The sequence below is a fragment of the Oryctolagus cuniculus genome, chromosome 18 (assembly GCF_051225735.1).
Source record: "Oryctolagus cuniculus isolate XC-2025 breed Fujian yellow rabbit chromosome 18, ASM5122573v1, whole genome shotgun sequence".
Classification (NCBI taxonomy): Eukaryota; Metazoa; Chordata; class Mammalia; order Lagomorpha; family Leporidae; genus Oryctolagus; species Oryctolagus cuniculus.
This window is the reverse complement of record NC_142884.1, coordinates 3,536,927-3,557,358: the sequence shown is the minus strand read 5'-3', so window position 1 is coordinate 3,557,358 and position 20,432 is coordinate 3,536,927. Positions and strand designations below refer to the sequence as shown.

General features: G+C 64.6%; 2 protein-coding genes across 3 annotated transcripts in view; one reads left to right on the top strand and one right to left on the bottom strand.

Annotated features, from left to right (window-relative positions):
- Positions 1–561: 561 nt before the first annotated feature.
- On the bottom strand, positions 562–4,093 carry UBE2S (ubiquitin conjugating enzyme E2 S). Of its 2 annotated transcripts, XM_008253775.5 has the most exons (4): positions 3,864–4,005; positions 3,334–3,481; positions 1,912–2,102; positions 562–965 (listed from the first exon to the last, which is right to left on the bottom strand). In XM_008253775.5, the coding sequence occupies exons 1-4, from the start codon at positions 3,864–3,866 to the stop codon at positions 681–683; spliced, it is 627 nt and encodes a 208-aa protein (XP_008251997.1). In that variant the 5' UTR covers positions 3,867–4,005; the 3' UTR covers positions 562–680. The 2 variants fall into 2 exon arrangements, with proteins under 2 accessions (XP_008251997.1, XP_089175766.1); XM_089319640.1 differs by lacking the exon at positions 1,912–2,102 and having other exon boundaries at positions 3,864–4,093.
- ZNF865 (zinc finger protein 865) overlaps positions 3,865–20,432 on the top strand; it is a 162,996-nt gene continuing 146,428 nt past the window's right edge. The window contains exon 1 of the mRNA XM_089319620.1: positions 3,865–4,006. Within this exon, the coding sequence (XP_089175746.1) occupies positions 3,865–4,006 (142 nt within the window). The remainder of the gene's footprint in view (positions 4,007–20,432) is intronic.

The following is a 20,432-nucleotide window of genomic DNA, read 5'->3' as shown; positions in this document are numbered from 1 at the left end:
AGACGCAGGATGGAGCTCCAGGCTCCTGGCCCAGCCCTGGCTGTTGTGGCCACGTGGGGAGTGAACCTGCAGATGGAAGAGCTCTCTCCGATGCTTTGCCTTCAAAATAAAGTGAGCTTGTTTCTGTCCTGGGACACCTGGAGCAGGGGGGAGGGGCCCAGTCCCAACTCCTCCCACAGGGCAGAAAGCCCTTTGTATGGTTTGTCGGCAGCTTAAGCGCTGGGCCTTCTGTTGGACAAGGCCGAGAGCCACAGGGCGGCACTGCTGTGCGCAGGTGGCACCCACAGCGGGCACCCAGCCTATCCTGGCCTCGCAGCCCCAAAACCACCCGCCACGGGAGCCTGGAACCCCGGGCAGACGGCAACACTCCAGTGGGGGCACACGGCCGCCAACAGGCAGAGCTGGGGGCAGAGGGCGCCCCCCTCACCCAGCCGTCCTGGGCCACCCACTGTCACCTGAGCACCCACTGTCACAACGGCAACACACACGAGGCCCCCGTGCAGCCGTGAGAGCCCTCCATGGACGCCCGCGGCCCGTCCCCAGCCTGGCTCATCCACCACATTGCTTTTCCAACTTTATTTAGAAAAACAAATCCAGGTCCCAGTGCCCCCCCACCCTCCCCCACCCAGCCATAACTTAAATAACTTAGAGACAGAGTAGGAGGGAGGGGAGGGGGCCCACTACAGCCGCCGCAGCGCCCGCTTCTTGTCCGTCTTTCTCTTGGCCGCCAGCTTCTTGTCGCGCTCGCCCGCGTGCTTCTTGGCCGTGGGGCCCTCGGCCCCTCCCGGGGCCCCGGGGTCCTGGGAGGCGGCGGCCCCGGTGGCCGGGGCCCGGGCGCCGCCGTGGATCTCGGTGAGCAGCCGGGCCCGCGCCGCATACTCCTCATAGTTCTCCAGCAGCAGGCGGCCCGCCTCCTCGTTGAGCGCAGACTCGGGGTTGGGGTGGATCAGCAGGCACTTGATGGTCTGTGGGGAGAGGGCCCGGTCAGGGAGGCCTCGCGGGACCCTCCCCTAACTCACAGGCAGGGCCACCCCAGGGAGCCCGGCCCGCGAGACCACCTGTGGCTGTGACCTTGCCCCCGTGTGGCTCAGAGGCCCACTGGCTGCTGAGGGGGGCTGGGCCTTCCACAGAGAGCTCATTGGCTCACTCTGCAGCAAGGGCTGGGCCAGGTCAAAGCCAGGAGCCCAGAATGTCAATCCAGGTCTCCCACATGGGTGACGGGGACCCAAGAGCTCGGGCCATTGTGGGACGTGGAGCAGCCGGGACTAGAACAGGCACTCCAGTGTGGGGTCTCACGTGCCCAGGAGGGGTCCTGAGGGCGGTCCGGGAAGGGGTGGGAACTCAACAGCCCATCAGCCACCCAAACGGGGTAGCGTGATGAGGTGGGGCCGGCCGGCAGGGCCTCCCCCACCGCCAGTTCCAGGACGGAGTCCCGCCGGGAAGCCGCCTGTGCTCCTTGTGAGCAGGCGGGGGTCAGCAGCCAGCTCTGGCCACACACGTGGGAGACCTGGACTGAGTTCCCGCGCTGGCTGTGGCCCCTGCTGGGGGCCGTGTGGGCACTGAACGGCAGACGGGGCGCTGCCTTCCGTGATAGGCGCTGCCCAGTGCTGCTCCGACCACCGAATTCTCCCTGCACCTGCACACGGGAGGCAGGGCCGCCAGCCCCCAGCCCCCAGCGGCCCAGCCAGTGGGCCCAGCCCTGCAGCTGCGCCATTCCCTGTCGTCCTAGGGTGGCCCCAGGTGACCCGAATGCGCTACGCGGCAGCAGCTGCGCCCCAGGCTGCGGCGACACCGCAGAGGGTCCTCGGCGAGTTACAGCCGGCCGACGGCGGCACCACTGCGAGCACGCAGCCTGGGCCGGCCTCCGCAGCTCCGTGGGAAGCGCACACGCCGCGGGCGCCGGCCACTCACCAGCAGCACGTGCCGGATGCCCAGCTCGGCCGTCCAGTCCCTCTTGAGCACGTTGACGCAGATCTCGCCGTTGGCGCCCACGTTGGGGTGGAAGATCTTGGTCAGGAAGTAGCCCTTGGGGGGGGCGGCGGGGAAGTCCTTCCCCAGCAGGAGCTTCATGCGGAACACGCCGCCAGCGTAGGGCGTCCCCTCTGCGGGCGGGCGCGGGGCGGTCAGAGGCAGAGGCTCGGGACGCCCAGCTCCGAGCCCACTCCCCAGGGCCCGGGTGAGACCTGGGGGATGGGCTTTCTTGGCCCCCGAGACCCCAGCACCCTCTTGGCTTCCTGGGCAGAGCTCCTCCGTGCAGCCTCCCGGGCAGGGTGCCCAGAGATCCAGGGCACAGACCTTGCATGTGCCCACAGGCCACGGCCACCGTGGGAACTGTGCTGTCCTCCTGCCCCCGCGGCCACACGCCGCGGGCTTCCTGCCTGGCCTGCGGGTCTGGGGGCCCTGTGTGGCCATCACAGCCTGGCCTGCAGGTCTGGGGACCCTGTGTGGCCATCACAGCCTGGCCTGTGGGTCTGGGGGCCCTGTGTGGGTATCACAGCCTGGCCTGTGGGTCTGGGGGACCCTGTGCAGGTATCACAGCCTGGCCTGCGGGTCTGGGGGCCCTGTGTGGCCATCACAGCCTGGCCTGTGGGTCTGGGGACCCTGTGCAGGTATCACAGCCTGGCCTGTGGGTCTGGGGGACCTGTGTGGGTATCATAGCCTGGCCTGTGGGTCTGGGGGACCCTGTGCAGGTATCACAGCCTGGCCTGTGGGTCTGGGGGCCCTGTGTGGGTATCATAGCCTGGCCTGTGGGTCTGGGGGCCCTGTGCGGCCATCACAGCCTGGCCTGCGGGTCTGGGGGCCCTGTGCGGCCATCACAGCTCGGCCTGCGGGTCTGGGGGTCCTGTGCAGGTATCACAGCCTGGCCTGCGGGTCTGGGGGCACTGTGCGGCCATCACAGCCTGGCCTGTGGGTCTGGGGGCACTGTGCAGGCCGACCACAGTACCGACTCCAGCTCTCCTCCCAGACCAGAGGCCTAGCAGACCTAAGAGCCGGTGCCTCCCCACCGACTTTCCTCTCTGTCCCACAGAGCCCCGTTCCAGCTGGCCACCAGGGCTAGTGCCCCTTCAGGAGCTCCTGTTCACACCTCGCTGGCTTTGTGGGAACCCAGGGGCGAGCAGGGACGGTGTGCCCGGCCCCGGCTCCCGCCAGGCGGCCCCGGCCGCTGGCTGCAGGATGGAGTGCGGGACCCTCTGGCGCACCTGCGGCCGGCAGGCTCCCGCCCCCTCCGCGGGTCCCCTCGCTCACAGCCCCGTCCTGAGCCCGGGCGCGCGGGCTCCCAACACTTCCGGAACAGGGCCCGCCCGTCGCTGCCCCGCGCGGCCCCGCACTCACCCGGGCCCTCGATGGTGACCTGCAGGTCGGTGAGGTCCTCCTCGTTGGGGAAGACCTTGATGCCGTCGGGCGGGTCGGCCGTGAGCATCGCCACCTCCTTGTACACCAGGCGGACGATGTGCGGAGGCAGGTTCTCCACATTGGAATTCTGGGCACGGACGGGAGGCAGCGTGAGCCGCCCACAGCTGGGGGCCGCCCTGCGCTCGACCCTGCAGCCCAGGCCGCCTGCCAGCCGCGCCCGGGGCCTGCCATCCCTACCCCACCGATCTCGGCCGAGGCCTGGAAATGGCGGCGGGACGTCCTCGCTCCCGCTGACAGCCGCGGGCGGACCACCAGGCGCCCGGAGCCCTCCCCGCGGCCCCGCCGGGCCTCCCGCGCCGGGGCACCTGCCGCACAACCAGGCTCCGGCCCCGCCTGCGGGAGGCCCGGAGTCCCCGCCCCGGCCTGCGCCCACCCCGGAGGCCGCCCGCCCGCCCGCTCTTCCAGGACAGCCCCTCGGCGGCCCTGCCCGGCCCGACCCCCGCGCTCACCATGACTGCGGCCGGCCGGGGGCGGGTCCCCCCGGCCCCCTTCTTGCGATCTCCGGGGAAGCCAACCGGGGCGCGGGGAAGGGGTCAACAGCCGCCGCCGCGGTCCTGGCGCGGACCCGCAGCTCCACTCCGCGCCCCTCCGCGCCCGCCGCCGCCGCCGCGCACACCGCACGCCGCTCCGCCCGCCGCGGGAGCCGAGCCGGACTGAACTCGCCGTGCGCGCCCCGCCGCCCTTTTGTAGCCCCCCGCAGGCCACGCCCCCCGCAGGCCGCGCCGCGCCGCGCCCGGCTCGTGACGTCAGCACGCACGCGCCTCCGCGCTCACGCGCTGGCGCCCCCTCCGCGCAGCTCAGGTAGAAGCGCGAGAGGCTGGGACGGGGGCTGAGCGGCGGGCCGGCCCGCGGGGGCGCGCAGGAGCCGGGAAGCGCGCCGGGAGAGGGCGGCGGTGGAGGGCGCGGAGCAGCGAGGAAGGGGGCACGGGAGATGCTGCGGCCGTTGATTGGGCCGTTTGAATCGGACGCCCGAGTTACGCGCGCGTGCCCCGACGCCGAGAACGACGCGCACGCGACTAACGGTCGCCCTGAGGCGCGGGGAGGGGCGAGAGGGGGCGGGACTCGTGGGTTTTAAACGGGTGACGGAAGGCGCTCGGGCCGACACGGACGCGCACTAGCGATGGGGGAGTCACGAGGCTCGCGCGGACCAATCCCTGACGGAGAAGGCGGTGCCGCGGCTGGGGGGCGGGCAAGAAAGGAGCGCGACCAATGGCTACCCAGAAGAGCGCGGGCCAAAGTGCTTCCAGCCAACGAAATGTCTTGATTTTTTGTATATGCAGATGAGGCGTGCAGTGCCCGCCGAGCCCCCTCTCCCGGGGCCGGGGGCGGGCGCGGGAAATCCCGCTTCGTTTTTCTCGGAGGCGCCATTTTGTGCCGGACATGCCCAGGTCCCCGAGGCTCAGAGCCTCGCCGGCGTGGCGTGGAAGACGTGCTTCGCCGGCCGGCCCTCTGGGGTGTGGCCCCTGACCCTCGCCTGGCCTCGGCGAGGACGCGGGGCCTGCTTGCGCGTGCGGCCGGGGAGCCCTGGGGATGCCCGGGAAGGAAGGGAGGCGCGGGGCGTGGCTCTACCTGTGACGGACAGGCGGCTCCTGGCCTCTTCCGGGACGCCCCTTCCCGGTCAGGAGTCTGGGAAGGGCGTCGTGTGCGGACGCGGGTGTCCGTGGCCGGAGACGCCAGGCGAGGGGGCGGCCTTGAGGCCCCGCGTGGCCCCGTGCGCTCGTGGGGGCAGCGGGTCGAGGTTGGCGGGGCCCGGCTGTCGGGTTAGCCCGTCTGACAGGCGAGGAAGCCGGAGGTCCGGCCCGGAGAGGCGGAGCTGGCCGTTAAACTGGACCCCCTCAGGAACCCACCGGAGCACAGCGGGCCGGGGCGGGAGCGCCCGGTGGGCCGGCGGACACCTGCTGCACCTGCCATGTGCACGCACCGTGCTGCGGGCGTTCCGCGGGGATGACCACGCTCTGCGGGCGCTCACACCCTCGCCCCGGTGGGAGTGGGGAGGGGTCGCCGGCGTGCCCTGGCCTCTAAGGAGCCGCGGGAAAAGCATTTTGGGAAAGACCGGGGGAGGGGGTCCCAGGGCCACCCCGGAACCCTGAGGAGGCTGGGGTCTGGGGTCGTGGCGGGGCCCCTGGATGTGGTGAGCGGTGTGTTCTGTGGGTGAAGCAGGCCTGGTGGTATGGGAGATGAGCCCCTAAAATCTATACCAAAATGGGGCCCCTTAGAGTTCCCCAGAATGCCATCTGGGATGTCACATGTTACCGGAATTTGGGGTGCCATAGGATATCACCATATGCTTATTAATAAATCCCCAATATTAATAAGCCCGAGAGGTTCCTGCCTAGTATTTAGAAAGGAGTCCTAAGTACCGGCACGGGTAAACGAGGCAGCATGGCACATCTCAGGCTTTTATTTAGTGAGAAAGATGCATAGGAGAGAGAGCGTTATCTGAGAGAGAGGGGCAAATCTGGGTTCATACGAGCACCAGGAGCCGTCCACGTGGAGGGGCATCTAGGCCAGCAAACCTAGGCCGGGCGGCCGAAGGCCACGCACCCTGGACGTGCAGGGCTGCAGCCAGCGCCCTCCTGGCCAGAGGCCAGGGCAGAAGAGAAGAGCAGGACACACCATGTCCCGGGCTTTTAACCCACTTCCAAAGGGGAGTGGTTAATTCACCTGATGGGCTATGGGCACCAGGTGTGGCCAGGTAGGGGCGTGAGGTCACACAGGGGCGTGGTGAAGGCGTGGTCTTCCAGCCCACAAACCTAATCGATCTTATCTGTATTCCAGCCTACTTCAGCGGCAGTGCGGGTGAGGGCGCAGGAGCAGGTGTAGGTTGGGCCTGGGGAGGGAGGGGTCACTCGCACCCTGAATCCGGGCTGTGCACTTCCGCTCCCGCCCCCGCGGTCTCCGACTCTGCATCCCCGCCTCTGCCCGCCCGCGCAGTCAGCTCTGCTGCAGCTTCCGAGGAGGCTCCCTGCTTTGAAGGACAAATCTCACAGGCCCCACCCGCTCAGATCCCTTCACGAGCCCTACGCCCCCACTGCTTTTTTATTTTTTTAAGATTTAATTATTTGAAAGGCAGAGTTACAGAGAGGCAGAGAGAGAGGTCTTCCATCTGCTGGCTCACTCCCCAATTGGCCGCAATGGCCGGAGCTGCACCGATCAGGAGCCAGGAGCTTCTCCCAGGTCTCCCTCGCGGGTGCAGGGGCCCAGTCTTGGGCCATCCTCCACTGCCTTCCCAGGGCATAGCAGAGAGCTGGATCGAAGTGGAGCAGCCGGGACCTGAACTGGCGTCCATGTGGGATGCCTGCGCTGCAGGCGGCAGCTTTACCGGCTGTACCACAGCGCTGGCTCCTCCCCACTGCATTTTGGAAAATGAGTCCCAAATCCCCTAGGCCTGGAAGCCGTTGGCTCATCTCTTGGGTGTGCCCTGGGCACCCGTCCCCGTGCTGCTGGTCTCAGCCTGTCCCTCGCCTGACGACGTGGAGCGCGGGGTCCCTGGGCCTGGCTGTGTTCCGCCCTTGTCCTCCTCCGAGGTCCCTCCCGACAAAGCCATTCCCCTCGCCTCCTTTCCCACGTTCTGTTCTTTGACCTTTGCCTCCCTGCCTAGAAGATGGGGACGGAGGGCAGGTGTCGCAGCCCTCAGGATCCAGCAGATGGAGGTGTTCTTTCAACAGGCCCTTAGCACCGGCGGTGACGCCGTGCCGGGCGGTGACCTGGTGCTTGGGGTACGCCAGACAGCACATGGACGCCGCAGGGCTGGCTGTGGTGGGGCAGACAGGAGCAGTGTGTCAGGAAGTAGTCCATCCGTGCGGTGGACGGCAGGGGCGGGGGCAGGGCGTGTGGTCAGGGAGGCCTCCCGGGCACTGGTGTCAGCTCCGGCTCGCAGGGGGTCAGCTGTGCTTATCAGAAGGGCGGAGTGGTCTCAGGACAGCTGGGCTGAGGTGTGAGCTGGTGGCGTGTGCGACTGCAACAGGGTGGGAGAAGGGGTCTTCTGGGCCTTCTGGGCTACAGGTAGGACGCCGAGGGAGTCGGGAGCCGCGGCGGGTTTGGAGCTGGGTGTGTGTGTCGGGTCAGGGCTTGCTCGGCGTCTCCGCGTCCCTGATGGCTGAGTGGAAGCAGCTGTTGGAATCACCCACAGAAGGGACGGGTGTGGCTGGGACCTGGGCTGCAGTGGGCGAGGCAGAGAGAGGTCAAGGATGACCACGAGGGAGGCAGACGGCGAAGGCTAAGCAACAGCGACATCATCTGGAGACCCAGGACCCCAAGTGCAAATGCTGTCAGGAGACAGTGCCATGTGGGACAGCCCAGCGCCAGGCCCGCGGGGCTGCCCCTGGACTTCCTGCCGCGTGGGACAGCCCAGCACCAGGCCCGCGGGGCTGCCTCTGGACTTCATGCCGCGTGGGACAGCCCAGCGCCAGGCCCACGGGGCTGCCCCTGGGCTTCCTGCCGCGTGGGACAGCCCAGCGCCAGGCCCGCGGGGCTGCCCCTGGAGCGCTGTACTGGATGTTGTAAGCCGGGTCCCAGCCCCAGCTCCCTCGTAGCTTGGACAAGGCTAACCCCGCCTCTTCCACTGTCCTGTAGAGAACAGAGAGAAACACGTCTCCCATCTGCTGGTTCCTCCTGCAAATGCCTGCAACAGCTGGGGCTGGGCCAGGCTGCAGCCGGGAGCCGGGAACGCCATCCAGGTCACACGTGGGAGCCGTCATCTGCTGCCTCCCAGTGTGTGCGTTAGCAGGGAGCTGGATCGGCAGCGGGGGAGCCAGGGTTGAACCCAGGCACTGATGCGGCTGTAGGGACCCAACGACCACACCGCACGCCTCTTCCAGCTCTTTTATTTATTTTTTTCTGGAAATATTTATTTGCAAGACAGCAGCAGAGAGGGGGAGATCTTCCATCTGCTGGTTCACTCCCAAGTGACTGCAGCTGGCAGGTGTGGGCCAGGCCGGAGCCAGGAGCTCCCTCCCAGCCTCCCTCGTGGGCCGCTCCGCTGCCTGCCCAGGTGCATTGGCGTGGGGCTGGATCCAGAAAGGAGCAGCAGGGTCTTGAAGTGGCGCTCCGACGGGGGCTACTGGCATCGCAAGAAGCTGCCTGACCCGCCGCCCCATCCCAGGTCTTGTGTGGAGCTCCCTTCTTCACGTTTGCTCAGGTCGGGGAGCAGAGGAGACAGGCGTTACGGGCTGTGCCCCACCGCTGGGCACGGCAGGAGGCCAGACTGAAGGCGTGGCGCGGGCTGGCCTCCACACTGGAAGGCTGCGTGAGGGGGGGACGCCCCCCAACGGCTGCGGGGAGGCGTGTGCGTTGCCCGTAAGTGCACAGGGGAGGATTAGCCACCTGGACCACTCCCAGATACTGCAGCCTGCCCTGGACCTGGCCCCGCTGTGGCGGCAACGCTAGTGCCCTGCCAGTCCTCACCAGGTGTGGACAGGCCACCCCTGGCTCCAGACATCTGTGTGGCTCCCACGACCCTCCGGAAGACGGAGGAGGGAGAGCGGAGCAGGTGCAGGAGGCGCCGGCGCCAGGGTGCGGCGAGGTGGCTGTGTTCTCGCAGTTCTGCCGCCGATGGGTGAGGCCCACGCCAAGGCTGCGGCTTGTAAGGTTCTGCTCCCGTGTCCAGGCCGTGACAGCGTGGGCACGTGGCTCCTCGGGTTTAGCTGCTGGACAGCCTGCTGCTGTTTAGGGATTGTAGGAGATGCCAACACCCAGAAGACTAGCACAGGAGAGGACCCTTGGGCTGAAGGGATAGCTCTGACCAGCCGTTTTGTTTATTTAATTTTTTTAAAAAAGATTTATTTATTTGTTTGAAAGACACAGAGAGAGAGAGAGAGAGAGGTCTTCTATCCGCTGGTTCACTCCCCAGATGGCGGCAATGGCTGGAGCTGCACAATCTGAAGTCAGGAGCCAGGAGCTTCCTCCAGGTCTCCCACGCGGATGCAGGGGCCCAAGGACTCGGGCCATCCCCCACTGCTTTCCCAGGCCACAGCAGAGAGCTGGATCAGAAGTGGAGCAGCCAGGACTCGAACTGGTGTCCATATGAGATGCCGGCACCGTAGGCGGTGGCTTTACCCGCTATGCCACAGCACCGGTCCCTATGTATCTATTTTTTTAAAGATTTATTTGAAAGGCAAAGTGATACAGAGATCTTCCATCTGCTGGTTAGCCCCTCAAAATGATGCGAGTGGGTGAAGCTGGGAGCCACATGGGTACAGGTGATGGGGGTCCCACCTGGGTACAGGTGATGGGGGGTCCCACCTGGGTCTCCCACATGGTACAGGTGATGGGGGTCCCACCTGGGTCTCCCACATGGGTACGGGTGATGGGGGTCCCACCTGGGTCTCCCACATGGTACAGGTGATGGGGGGTCCCACCTGGGTCTCCCACATGGTACAGGTGATGGGGGTCCCACCTGGGTCTCCCACATGGGTACGGGTGATGGGGGTCCCACCTGGGTCTCCCACATGGGTACAGGTGATGGGTCTCCCACATGGTACAGGTGATGGGGGGTCCCACCTGGGTCTCCCACATGGTACAGGTGATGGGGGTCCCACCTGGGTCTCCCACATGGTACAGGTGATGGGGGGTCCCACCTGGGTCTCCCACATGGTACAGGTGATGGGGGGTCCCACCTGGGTCTCCCACATGGTACAGGTGATGGGAGTCCCACCTGGGTCTCCCACATGGTACAGGTGATGGGGGGTCCCACCTGGGTCTCCCACATGGGTACAGGTGATGGGGGGTCCCACCTGGGTCTCCCACATGGTACAGGTGATGGGGGTCCCACCTGGGTCTCCCACATGGGTACAGGTGATGGGTCTCCCACATGGTACAGGTGATGGGGGGTCCCACCTGGGTCTCCCACATGGTACAGGTGATGGGGGTCCCACCTGGGTCTCCCACGTGGGTATGGGTGATGGGGGTCCCACCTGGGTCTCCCACATGGGTACAGGTGATGGGTCTCCCACATGGTACAGGTGATGGGGGGTCCCACCTGGGTCTCCCACATGGTACAGGTGATGGGGGTCCCACCTGGGTCTCCCACATGGTACAGGTGATGGGGGGTCCCACCTGGGTCTCCCACATGGTACAGGTGATGGGGGGTCCCACCTGGGTCTCCCACATGGTACAGGTGATGGGAGTCCCACCTGGGTCTCCCACATGGTACAGGTGATGGGGGGTCCCACCTGGGTCTCCCACATGGGTACAGGTGATGGGGGGTCCCACCTGGGTCTCCCACATGGTACAGGTGATGGGGGTCCCACCTGGGTCTCCCACATGGGTACAGGTGATGGGTCTCCCACATGGGTACAGGTGATGGGGGTCCCACCTGGGTCTCCCACGTGGGTATGGGTTACAGGGGTCCAAGCACTCGGGCCATCGTCTGCTGCTGTTCCAGGTGCGTTGGCAGGGAGCTGGATTGGAAGTGGGCAGCGGCGCCTGAAAGGGCACTGGCGCCGTGCCGTGGGCTAGTGGTCAAGCTGCTGCCTGCAACACTGGCGTCCCACGTGGGCGCCGGTTCAAGTTCCGGCCGAGCTTCAGCCATTGCAGCCATTTGGGGAGGTGGAAGTCTCTCTCTCTCTCGCTCTCTCTCGCTCTCTCTCGCTCTCTCTCACTCTCTCTTGCTCTCTCTCTCTCTCCCTCTCCCCCTCCCCCTCCCTCTCCCTCCCTCCCCCTAACTCTGCCTTTCAAATAAGTAAATAAATCTTTGAAAAATGTAAAGACAGAGCAGTCTGCTGTGGGCGGCTGGTGCGCAGACAGCGGCCCAACCTGCCGTGCCACAGCCTCGGGTCCTGAGAGCGAGGAGCTTCTGTCCCCAGTGAAGTGCCTGGTGTTCTGCAAGGAGGAGGCAGCGAGGAAGGGCTGTGCAGGGAGTCTGGGGAGCAGGGTCGGGTGTGGCCACGTGGCCGACCTCAGGGAGCTGCTTACGCGTCACTGTCAGAGACCCCCACACAAAACTAGAACTCGGTCCCCCGTGTTAAAGCCGCAGGGTGTCCCTAGAATATTGATGGTGTTACGTTAACTGTGGTGACGTGTCTTTTCTCTCCCGGCTGCGTCCTTGTTGGAGGAACGCTTGTGGCTGTGGGGACGGAGGCGGGGCCCGAGGCCACTGGCCCAGCTTCTGGGTCGTTTGGTCTGGTGGCCGGAGGTTGTGTGCCTGGTTCCTTGTAGCACCCAGTGGGGGAACTGCGCCTTCTGTTGACTGCCAGGGAGCAAGGGACCCCGGGCTTCTAAGCAGCCGAGCGGAGGGCTTCAGGCCCTGGGCATCCTGAGGCCGGGTGCTGGCCGTCACGGTGACCGATGGCCGTAAAAATGAGATGGGATTCGTGGCAGCAGTGAGTCAGGCTGCCGCCCCCTCTACGGGACACCCGTCTGGATTGGACTCAGGCGTGGTGTCTGCCACACAAGCCCCGGCGACAGGCCTGCTAACCGCAGGTGGGGGCCCTGCAGTCCTTGAGGAAGTGTTCGTAAATTAAAATAGAACAGGGCTGGCACGCCTGTGGCTGCGCGCGCCCGTCACTGAGTGTCGGAGCCGGACCCGGGCAGAGCGCTCGGGGCGGGCGGGTGTTGCGCTCCGAGTGCCTCACGTCTGGGCCACGCAGAGGGAACTCCGGTTGTTTGTTCCCGGGGCGGGAGGGGGCGGGGGGGCTGTGTGTCCGACATTCCTTGCCGTGGCATCAGGAGTCCGCCCCCACCCCCGTCAGTCATGTTGGACTGTGGACCTGTGGGTGTGACTTAGGCCCTGCGTGGGCCGAAGGAAGTACCTGGGTGCACCGACACTGGCCCTTGGTCTGGCGTGCCGTTTGCAAATATATATATTATTTTTTATTTGAAAGGCAGAGAGAGGGATCAGTCTTCTATCTTCTGATTCACTCCACAAATACCAGTAGCAGCCGGGGCCAGGCCAGGGACTCCAGGTCCCGTGCGTGGTGGCAGGACCTCGGGTACCTGGGCCGTCATTCCTGCTCCCCGGGCGCGTCGGTAGGGAGCTGGACTGGAAGTGGAGTAGCTGGGGCTCAAACCAGCACTGATCCGGGTGCTGCGCTCTGGTAGCGACAGAACCACCGCCCGCAGCTCAGGCCCCCTGACTGCCTTTTTGAAGATGGCCACCCTGGTGTGCATGCCTCAGCTGGCCTGGGTTTGAATTTCCCTTCGGCTGATGACCTGACCACCTTTCCCCGTGCTTGCTGGCCATCACTAGGGGCTGCATCAGCACCGTGAGCGCGTGACTGACAGGGCCACTCCCAGGCTGGACCCCAGAGCCACCCGTCCATGCCAGGTCCCGTGCGGATGGTCCCATCCCTCAGGCGCCAGCCGCTGTGGTGCACTGCCTGTGGCCCGTCCACACGCGGGAGGCAGGAGGCAGTGATGGGCGCCGCTGCGACTTGGAGGAGCCTGGAGGATTGTGTGCCAGTCGCGCCGCGCACGGGCCCGTGGCTTCATGGCCAGGCCCGGGAAGGTGCTAACTGACGGACATGGGTTACCGTTCGGGGCCTGGGGGACATTCTGAAGCCCAGAGGGTTGCACAGCGGTGGATGCGCTGGAAGCCACAGGACTGCACCGTGAGTGCAGGAATTCAGGTCTTCGTGAATCACTCTCAATAAAGCTGCCATTCTTTAAAAGAATTTTTAAAAATTTACTGTGGTGGAAAGAACTTAGAAAAGATGGGAGGGGAGAGAGGGGAGGGCAGGGGAGAGACGGGCTTGAGGGAAGAACGCAGAAGGCCGGTGGCCAGGCTCTGCCTCGCCGGGGGAGCCCTAGGAGGCGCTGAGCGGTGTTGCTGGGGGGGTGTGGCTGCGCCTGGCACTCATGGGGCCTGCACTGCAGACCTGCGTCAAGTTTGCTGTGGGCAGGGGTGGCGGCCTGCAGAGAGAAGGGGGCAGGTCTGGGCACGGGGCAGCCTCGGTCCTTTGGGCAGGTGGAGTCTGCAGGAGTGGAGGAAGTGGGAAAGGGGTGCCCTTCCTTGGCTAAATTATGGTGACCCAGGAATTCACATTTTTTTAAAGATTTATTTATTTGAAAGGCAGAGTTACAGGGGCCGGCTCTATGGTGTAGTGGGCAAAGCTGCTGCCTGCAGTGCTGGCATCCCATAGGGGCGCCAGTTTGAGTCCCGGCTGCTCCTCTTCTGATCCAGCTCTCTGCTGTGGCCTGGGAAGGCAGTAGAGGATGGCCCAAGTGCTGGGGCCCCTGCACCCGCGTGGGAGACCTGGAGGAAGCTCCTGGCTCCAGGCTCCGGATCAGTGCAGCTCCAGCTGTTGTGGCCATCTGGGGAGTGAACCAGCGGATGGAAGACCTCTCTCTCTCTCTCTAACTCTGCCTTTCAAATAAATAAATATTAAAAAAAGAAAAAGAAGAAAGGCAGAATTACAGAGGCAGAAAGAGAAAGACAGAGAGGTGGCTTCAACAGCCAGAGCTGAGCCAATCTGAAGCCAGGAGCCAGGAGCTTCCTCCGGGTCTCCCACGCGGGCGCAGGGGCCCCAGGACGTGGGCCATCCTCCACTGCTTTCCCAGGCTCAGCAGAGAGCTGGATCGGAAGTGGAGCAGCCGGGGTGTGACCGGTGCCCCCGTGGGATGCGGTGCTGCCTGTCTTCAGCGAAGCGTCAGTTGTCCCCCAGCTTGCGTTCTTGCTCCTCGCATGCACCTGTGTCCCATCAGAAGAGAAGCCCGCGCTCGGAGAGGAGCTGCGGCAGTCGGCGGGCACAGCGCGTCCAGGCTGGAGGCGCTACCCAGCCCCCCTTCCCGGCACACACGGGGGCAGCTATGCCCAGCAGTTGGCTCCATCGGCGGCTGCAGCTCCCGGGTGGGGGCACTCCGAGCACCTTCCCACCCGTGCTGAGGCTGGGTGCTGTGGAGAGCAGAGTGTGTCTTTGTGCCTTGTTCTTGGACACAGCTGAGCACTTCATTTTTTTTTAAAGATTATTTGTTGGGGCCAGCACTGTGGCGTAGCAGGTAAAGAGCGGGGCTGGCGCTGTGGTGTAGCGGGTAAAGCCGTTGCCTACAGTGCTGACATCCCATGTGGGCGCCGGTTCGAGTCCCGGCTGCTCCACTTCTGATCCAGCTCTCTGCTGTGGCCTGGGAAAGCAGTAGAAGATGGCCCAAGTCCTGGGCCCTGCACCCACGTGGGAGAACCGGGAGAAGCTCCTGGTTCCTGGCTTCGGATCAGCTCAGCTCCAGCCATTGTGGCCATTTGGGGAGTGAACCAGTGGATAGAAGCCCTCTCTCCCTCTCCCTCCCTCCTCCCCCTCTCCCCCTCCCTCTCCCCCTCTCCCTTTCCCTGTCTCCCTCTCTTCTTCTCCCTCTCTCCCTCTCCCTCTCCCTCTCTCTGTAACTTGTAAGTCTGCCTTTCAAATAAATAAACCTTTTTTTAAAAAAAGATTATTTATTTCTTTGAAAGGCAGAATGTTGGGGCCGGGTGGGGGGACAGCGGACTTCTGTCTGCTGGGTCACTCCCCAAATGAGCACAGTGGCCAGCACTGGGCCAGGCCCAAGCCAGGAGCCGGGAACTCCATTCAGGTCTCCCACGTGGGTGCAGGGACCCAGCACTTGGCCGTCTTCCACTGCTTTCCCAGGCCACAGCAGGGAGCGGGATCAGAAGTGGAGCAGCCGGGACTCAACAGTGCTCCTGGCATTGACGGCGGTGGCTTACCTCGCTGCACCACAACGCCAGCCCCCACTGTATGCCAGGCACTGTCTCGGAGCCTGGGACGCATCAGAGAACAAGACAGGAAGCCAGGTCCCCTCCCGCGTGGGGCTTCCATTCCAGAAAGCCAACCGGAAGTACAGGGAGCAGGGTGCGCACTGTCCCGGTGTGCCTGGGACGCAGGGCTTGGCGTGCTCCCCCGGGAAGGGCACCTGCCTCGCGGGCTTCTGGGGCTTAGTCGCTCTAACTTGAAGGCTGGAGTCGGCAGTGGACCAGGGAGGGAGGGGCGCCCTCTAGCGGCAGCGCGTCCGCACCGCAATTCCACGCATCCCCTGGGGGCCGGCGCCATGGCCCCCGGTCTCCCATCCCTGAGCGCTGGCCCGGGCTTCGGAGCCAGCAACCTGCTAATGTGCCTGGGAGAGCAGTGCCTGGGCCTGCCTCCACGGGGCAGATCAGGATGGAGTTTGTGGCTCCTGGCCCAGACCAGGCTGGAGGCGCTGCCCCTCCCTCTCTAGAGACTTTGAATTCAGTCAGAACACCCTTAGGTGCTCTGGGTTTTAGCCTCTGAGGCAGAACAGGGTTAACCAGGAAGCTGCACGTGCGAGCCGGCACAGGCTAGCCGGGCTGCAGTAGGCATCCGCCTGCCCTTCGACCCAGCCGCCCTGGAGTGAACACACACGGGGTGTGGGACACGGCTACGCCACGTCCATACCCAGAATTCAGCGCAGCCGGGACTGTCGGTGTGGGCTTCCTGTTGTCTGAAATCACTGAAAGTCCGAGACCCCCCACCTTCCCGAAAAGCACCTGCAAAGGTAGTGGGAGGATGGTAGGTGCCAGTGCCCACGTCTCATCGTGGCCGCTGGCCCAGGCTCAGAGCAGCAGGTGAGTGTTGAGGAGGGCAGGATCCCCGGTGTCTCCTGACTGCTGGGGGGCAGCCTTCCCGGGGCCCTGGCCAAGGGCGCCTCGGCCAGCTCTGGCTGGAGAACCTGGGCTTCCTGGAGAGCCTGCCACCTGCATGCGAGACCTGGATGGAGTTCATGGCTCCTGGCGTTGGCCATTGCAGGCATCGGAGGAGTGGGCCAGTGGAGAGGAGCGCTCTGTCTCTCTCTCAAATGCTTTTCCAAAATCAACACCCAACTCGGGACCAATCCAAGCTTGATCACCTCCTTTAACAGTTACGTTAGGCCTTAGCACTTCACATAGGAATTGTGGAGAGACGTAATGTAATTCTCTCTCTCTCTCTCTCTCTCTCTCTCTCTCTCTATATATATATATATATATATATATATATATATTTGTTTGAAAGGTATCAGAGAGTGTTTGAAGAGTATCAGAGAGAGAGCAAGAGAGAGAGAGCGCGCGCTCTTCCACCTGCTGGTTCGCTCCCCAAATGGCCACAACAGCCAGGGCTGAAGCCAGGAGCCAGGAGCCAGGAGCCTCTTCTGGGTCTCCCACGCAGGTGCAGGGGCCCAAGCACCTGCTCCATCTTCCGCTGCTTTCCCCGGTGTGTTATCAGGGAGCTGGATCAGAAGTGGAGCAGTCAGGATACAAACCGGTGCCAGTATGGGATGCCGACGGTGCCGGCGGTGGCTTCACCCCGGTCCCCAGGGAGACCCCCGGGGAGACAGTTCAGTTCCCAGCAATGGCAGCAGTTGGGAGCGGAGGCCCCAGGACGTGGGCGTCCTGCCCAGCTGAGTCACTCGGCAGGGCCTGGCCGAGTGAGGATGCACCTGAGGGCCCTGACGCAGCACAGCCCGGGAAGCCGCGGGGACCACACGCGTGCCCTGGAGGTTGCTCCACGCTGGGCGACTCGGGCGCCCCACCGGCAGCTCCTCCCCTCTGCCCTACAGCCTTGTGGTTGGTGACGGGCCGCCCTGGCGTGGCATCTAGGTGACAGAGCAGCCGAATGTGGGAAGCCTGCTCGGCGGGCAGCTCTGGGTCTGCACGGGGCACTTGTGCCACGGAAGCACAGCAGTGCAAACAGTGGGGCCTCTGAGAAGCTTCCGGGGCGTCCCTGTGGCTGCCAGGGACCCCCGAGCCAGAGGGCTTCGTGGGAGGGTGGAGGACCTGCTCCCGAGCAGGACCCGTGTTTGTGCCTCTCACTCTGCAGCGCTGAGCACCACGGCGGGCAACGCACGAGCCCTGCCCCCGGGCGCCGCAGTCCAGGCGGGCAGTCACTGCCCTGGTCTTCCCGGGCGTCCACCCCTGAGTGGTGCGCAAAGCAGCGCTCGGGCGCACCCTGGTGGTCAGCTCGCGGAAGGGCCGCGAAGCCGGCGGCCGGTGTGGGGGCGGGGACGGTGCCTGCAAGGCTGACACTGCGTGGGACCTGCGCATCCTGATGTGCAGCGCCTGGGTTCAAGTCTCAGCTGCACTTCCAGCCCCAGCTCTGGCTACTGCACAGCCTGCAAGGCGGCGGACGCTGACCCAAGCACGGGGGTCCTGTACCAGGTGGGGGCCTGCACTGAGTTCCCAGCTCCGGGCTTCAGCCTGCCCCTTCCCGCTCTTGCGGGCATCTGGGGAGTGAATCAGTGGATGGGAGGTTGTCTGTCTGCCTGCCTGTCTGTCTCTCCCTCTAAGATAAATGAATAAAATTAAAAAGACACGGAAGTGCTGGCCCCCCAGGACCCGCGGCTGTGACCGTATTTGGAAGCAGGATCGGTGAGAGGAGCAGCTTGGGTGAATGATGTCATGGGGAGGACCCCGGTCCAGCATGGACAGTGTCTGCAGCACAGGGAACGATGGGGCACGGAGGGAAGAGGATGTGCAGACACGGGGAGTGGCCTCGCCCGCCCCAGCCAGACCTCCAGTCCCCAGAAGCCCCAGACAGGTCTCCCTGCGGGAGCGCTGATGACGCCCGGCCAAAGCATCCGAAGCCCGTCAGGGGAGGCGCCCTCTGGAATCTGCAAGCAACAGCAGACCCGGAACGGACATGCCCAGCACAGCCCACCCCCTGTTGCTGGGCAGCGGACGGACAGCCCTGGGGGCGAACTGTGGACTGGGCCCCGCGCACCCACCCAGACCTGCCTGCAGTGAGCCTGGAGGCCGTGGGTCAGGAAAGTGTCCGTTTATTCCAAAAAAAAAAAAAAAGGAAAGAAAGTGCCAGGTAGCAGCGGCTCCCTCTGTCCTCACCGGGGCCAGTGTTGGAGAGAGGAGCGGGGAGAGGGGGCGGGAGCTGCCGAGGGGTCCTGAACGGTTTGCCTTCCCCCCTCTGCGACCCCACCCCCACGGGCTCCACGTCAGAGGGAGGTGCAGTGGGGCTCGCGTGTGTGTGTGTGTGCGCGCCTGCACGTGTGTGCTTGGGTGTTGTCTGTTGGGGACCAGGGAGACTCAATGGCGAGGTCCAGCTCGGGAAGCGTCGAGGGGGGATGGGCAGGCTCCACCCCCCCAGACCTCTCTGCGCTATGGCTTATTTGAGATAAGGGGTCCTGGCCCTGGGTCGGGCTGCCTGTGCTGAGCCAATGAGGGCTGGGGCTGGGAGGCGGGATACCTGGGGCCCAGGCCGCAGAGAGCAAGGTGTGGGGCATACAAAAGCCAAAAGGCCCAGACCCCCAAATCCCGGGGCTGGAGAAAGCCGGGTGCACGGTGGGGTGCTGAGCAGGCGAGGGCCTGGGCGTGGTCAAGTCTCCTGGCTCCTCTGGGGCAGGGAGGTCACATGTGCCTGAATGCCCCCCAGGGGCTGGCCCCCAGGTCCCCGGAGGCCAGAGCGAGCACCCCAGGTCCTCAGTGTGGTGGGGCCCCGAGGCTCCCAACAGGACAAGATGAGCCACAGTGCCAGTAACTGGGGAAAGATGGGATGGGGGCGGGCGGCCCAGGAGAGGAAGAAAAGGCCCCCCACCTTGCCCAAGGGGCTGGGGAGGGGGGCGTGTAGCCCTTTGAGAGTGGGGGAGTGGCCGCCCTGGAGCATGGCTATGTACAGAGGGTGCGCTGGGTGATGGGGGCCCTGTGGCGTCAGGGAGAGGTGAGGCAGCACCCCGAGCCTCCAGGCACTGGCCGGGTCACTCGCTGCTCTCCGGGCGCTGCGCCAGGCCAGGCCAACAGGAAGGCTCCGAGTGGGCTGTCAGCTGTCCACCCCTCCCACAGGTCCAGGGTCTCTGAGGGGGGTGGTCCGAGCCTGTGAGCACTGAGCCGTGGGGTCACAGGGTGGGGCTCTGGGGACAAGGAGAGGTTGCTGGGTTGACCCTGTCACCGAACAGACGGCTGGGTGAGGGGCAGTGGTGGTATCTGGAAGGGCCCGGAGGTCCTCAGGGAGCCGTGGGGGGGGGGCTGTCCAAGCATCCGGGCCTCCACCCAGGTCAGGAAGAGGCAGTGACATCATCAAGAAGGGCCAGAGTGGGAGTGATGTCATCAGAGGGGTACAGCTAGACCTGCCCCGTCCACTCAGGAATGGAGGGTGGGGTGTGTGCTGGTTCCCTGAAGGGAATGCCTGTAAGTGCCACACAGCCCCGGAGGATGGTGCAGACACAGCCTGTGAGATGCACGGCCCTGACACCGGTCCCGGGAGCTGAGGGCGCGTGGTGGCAGCGGATCCTGCTATGAAGACATGAGGGAGTCATGGGTCTCAGCAGGTGGGGACACCATGGGTTCATGGGTCCTGGAACATAAAGACAGCTCAGTGTGACACTGATGGTGGGTAGATTCTGGGTGTGAACACAGCCATGTGACACTGATGGTGGGTGGATTCTGGGTGTGAACACAGCCATGTGACACTGATGGTGGGTGGATTCTGGGTATGAAGACAGCCCAGTGAGACACTGATGGTTGGGGTGGAGTCTGGGTGTGAAGACAGCTGTGTGACACTGATGGTGGGGTGGATTCTGGGTGTGAACACGGCCGTGTGACACTGATGGAGGGTGGATTCTGGGTGTGAACACAGCCCAGTGTGACACTGATGGTGGGATGGATTCCGGGTGTGTAGACAGCTCAGTATGACGCTGATGGTTGGGGTGGATTCTGGGTGTGTAGACAGCTCAGTATGACGCTGATGGTTGGGGTGGATTCTGGGTGTGTAGACAGCTCAGTGTGACACTGATCGTGGGGTGGATTCTGGGTGTGAAGACAGCCCAGTGTGACACTGATGGTGGGGTGGATTCTGGGTATGAACACAGCCCAGTGTGGCACTGATGGTTGGGGTGGATTCTGGGTGTGAACACAGCCCAGTGTGACACTGATGGGGTGGATTCTGGGTGTGAACACAGCTGTGTGACACTGATGGTTGGGGTGGATTCTGGGTGTGAACACAGCCATGTGACACTGATGGTGGGGTGGATTCTGGGTGTGAACACGGCCGTGTGACACTGATGGAGGGTGGATTCTGGGTGTGAAGACAGCTCAGTGTGACACTGATGGTGGGGTGGATTCTGGGTGTGAAGACAGCTCAGTGTGACACTGATGG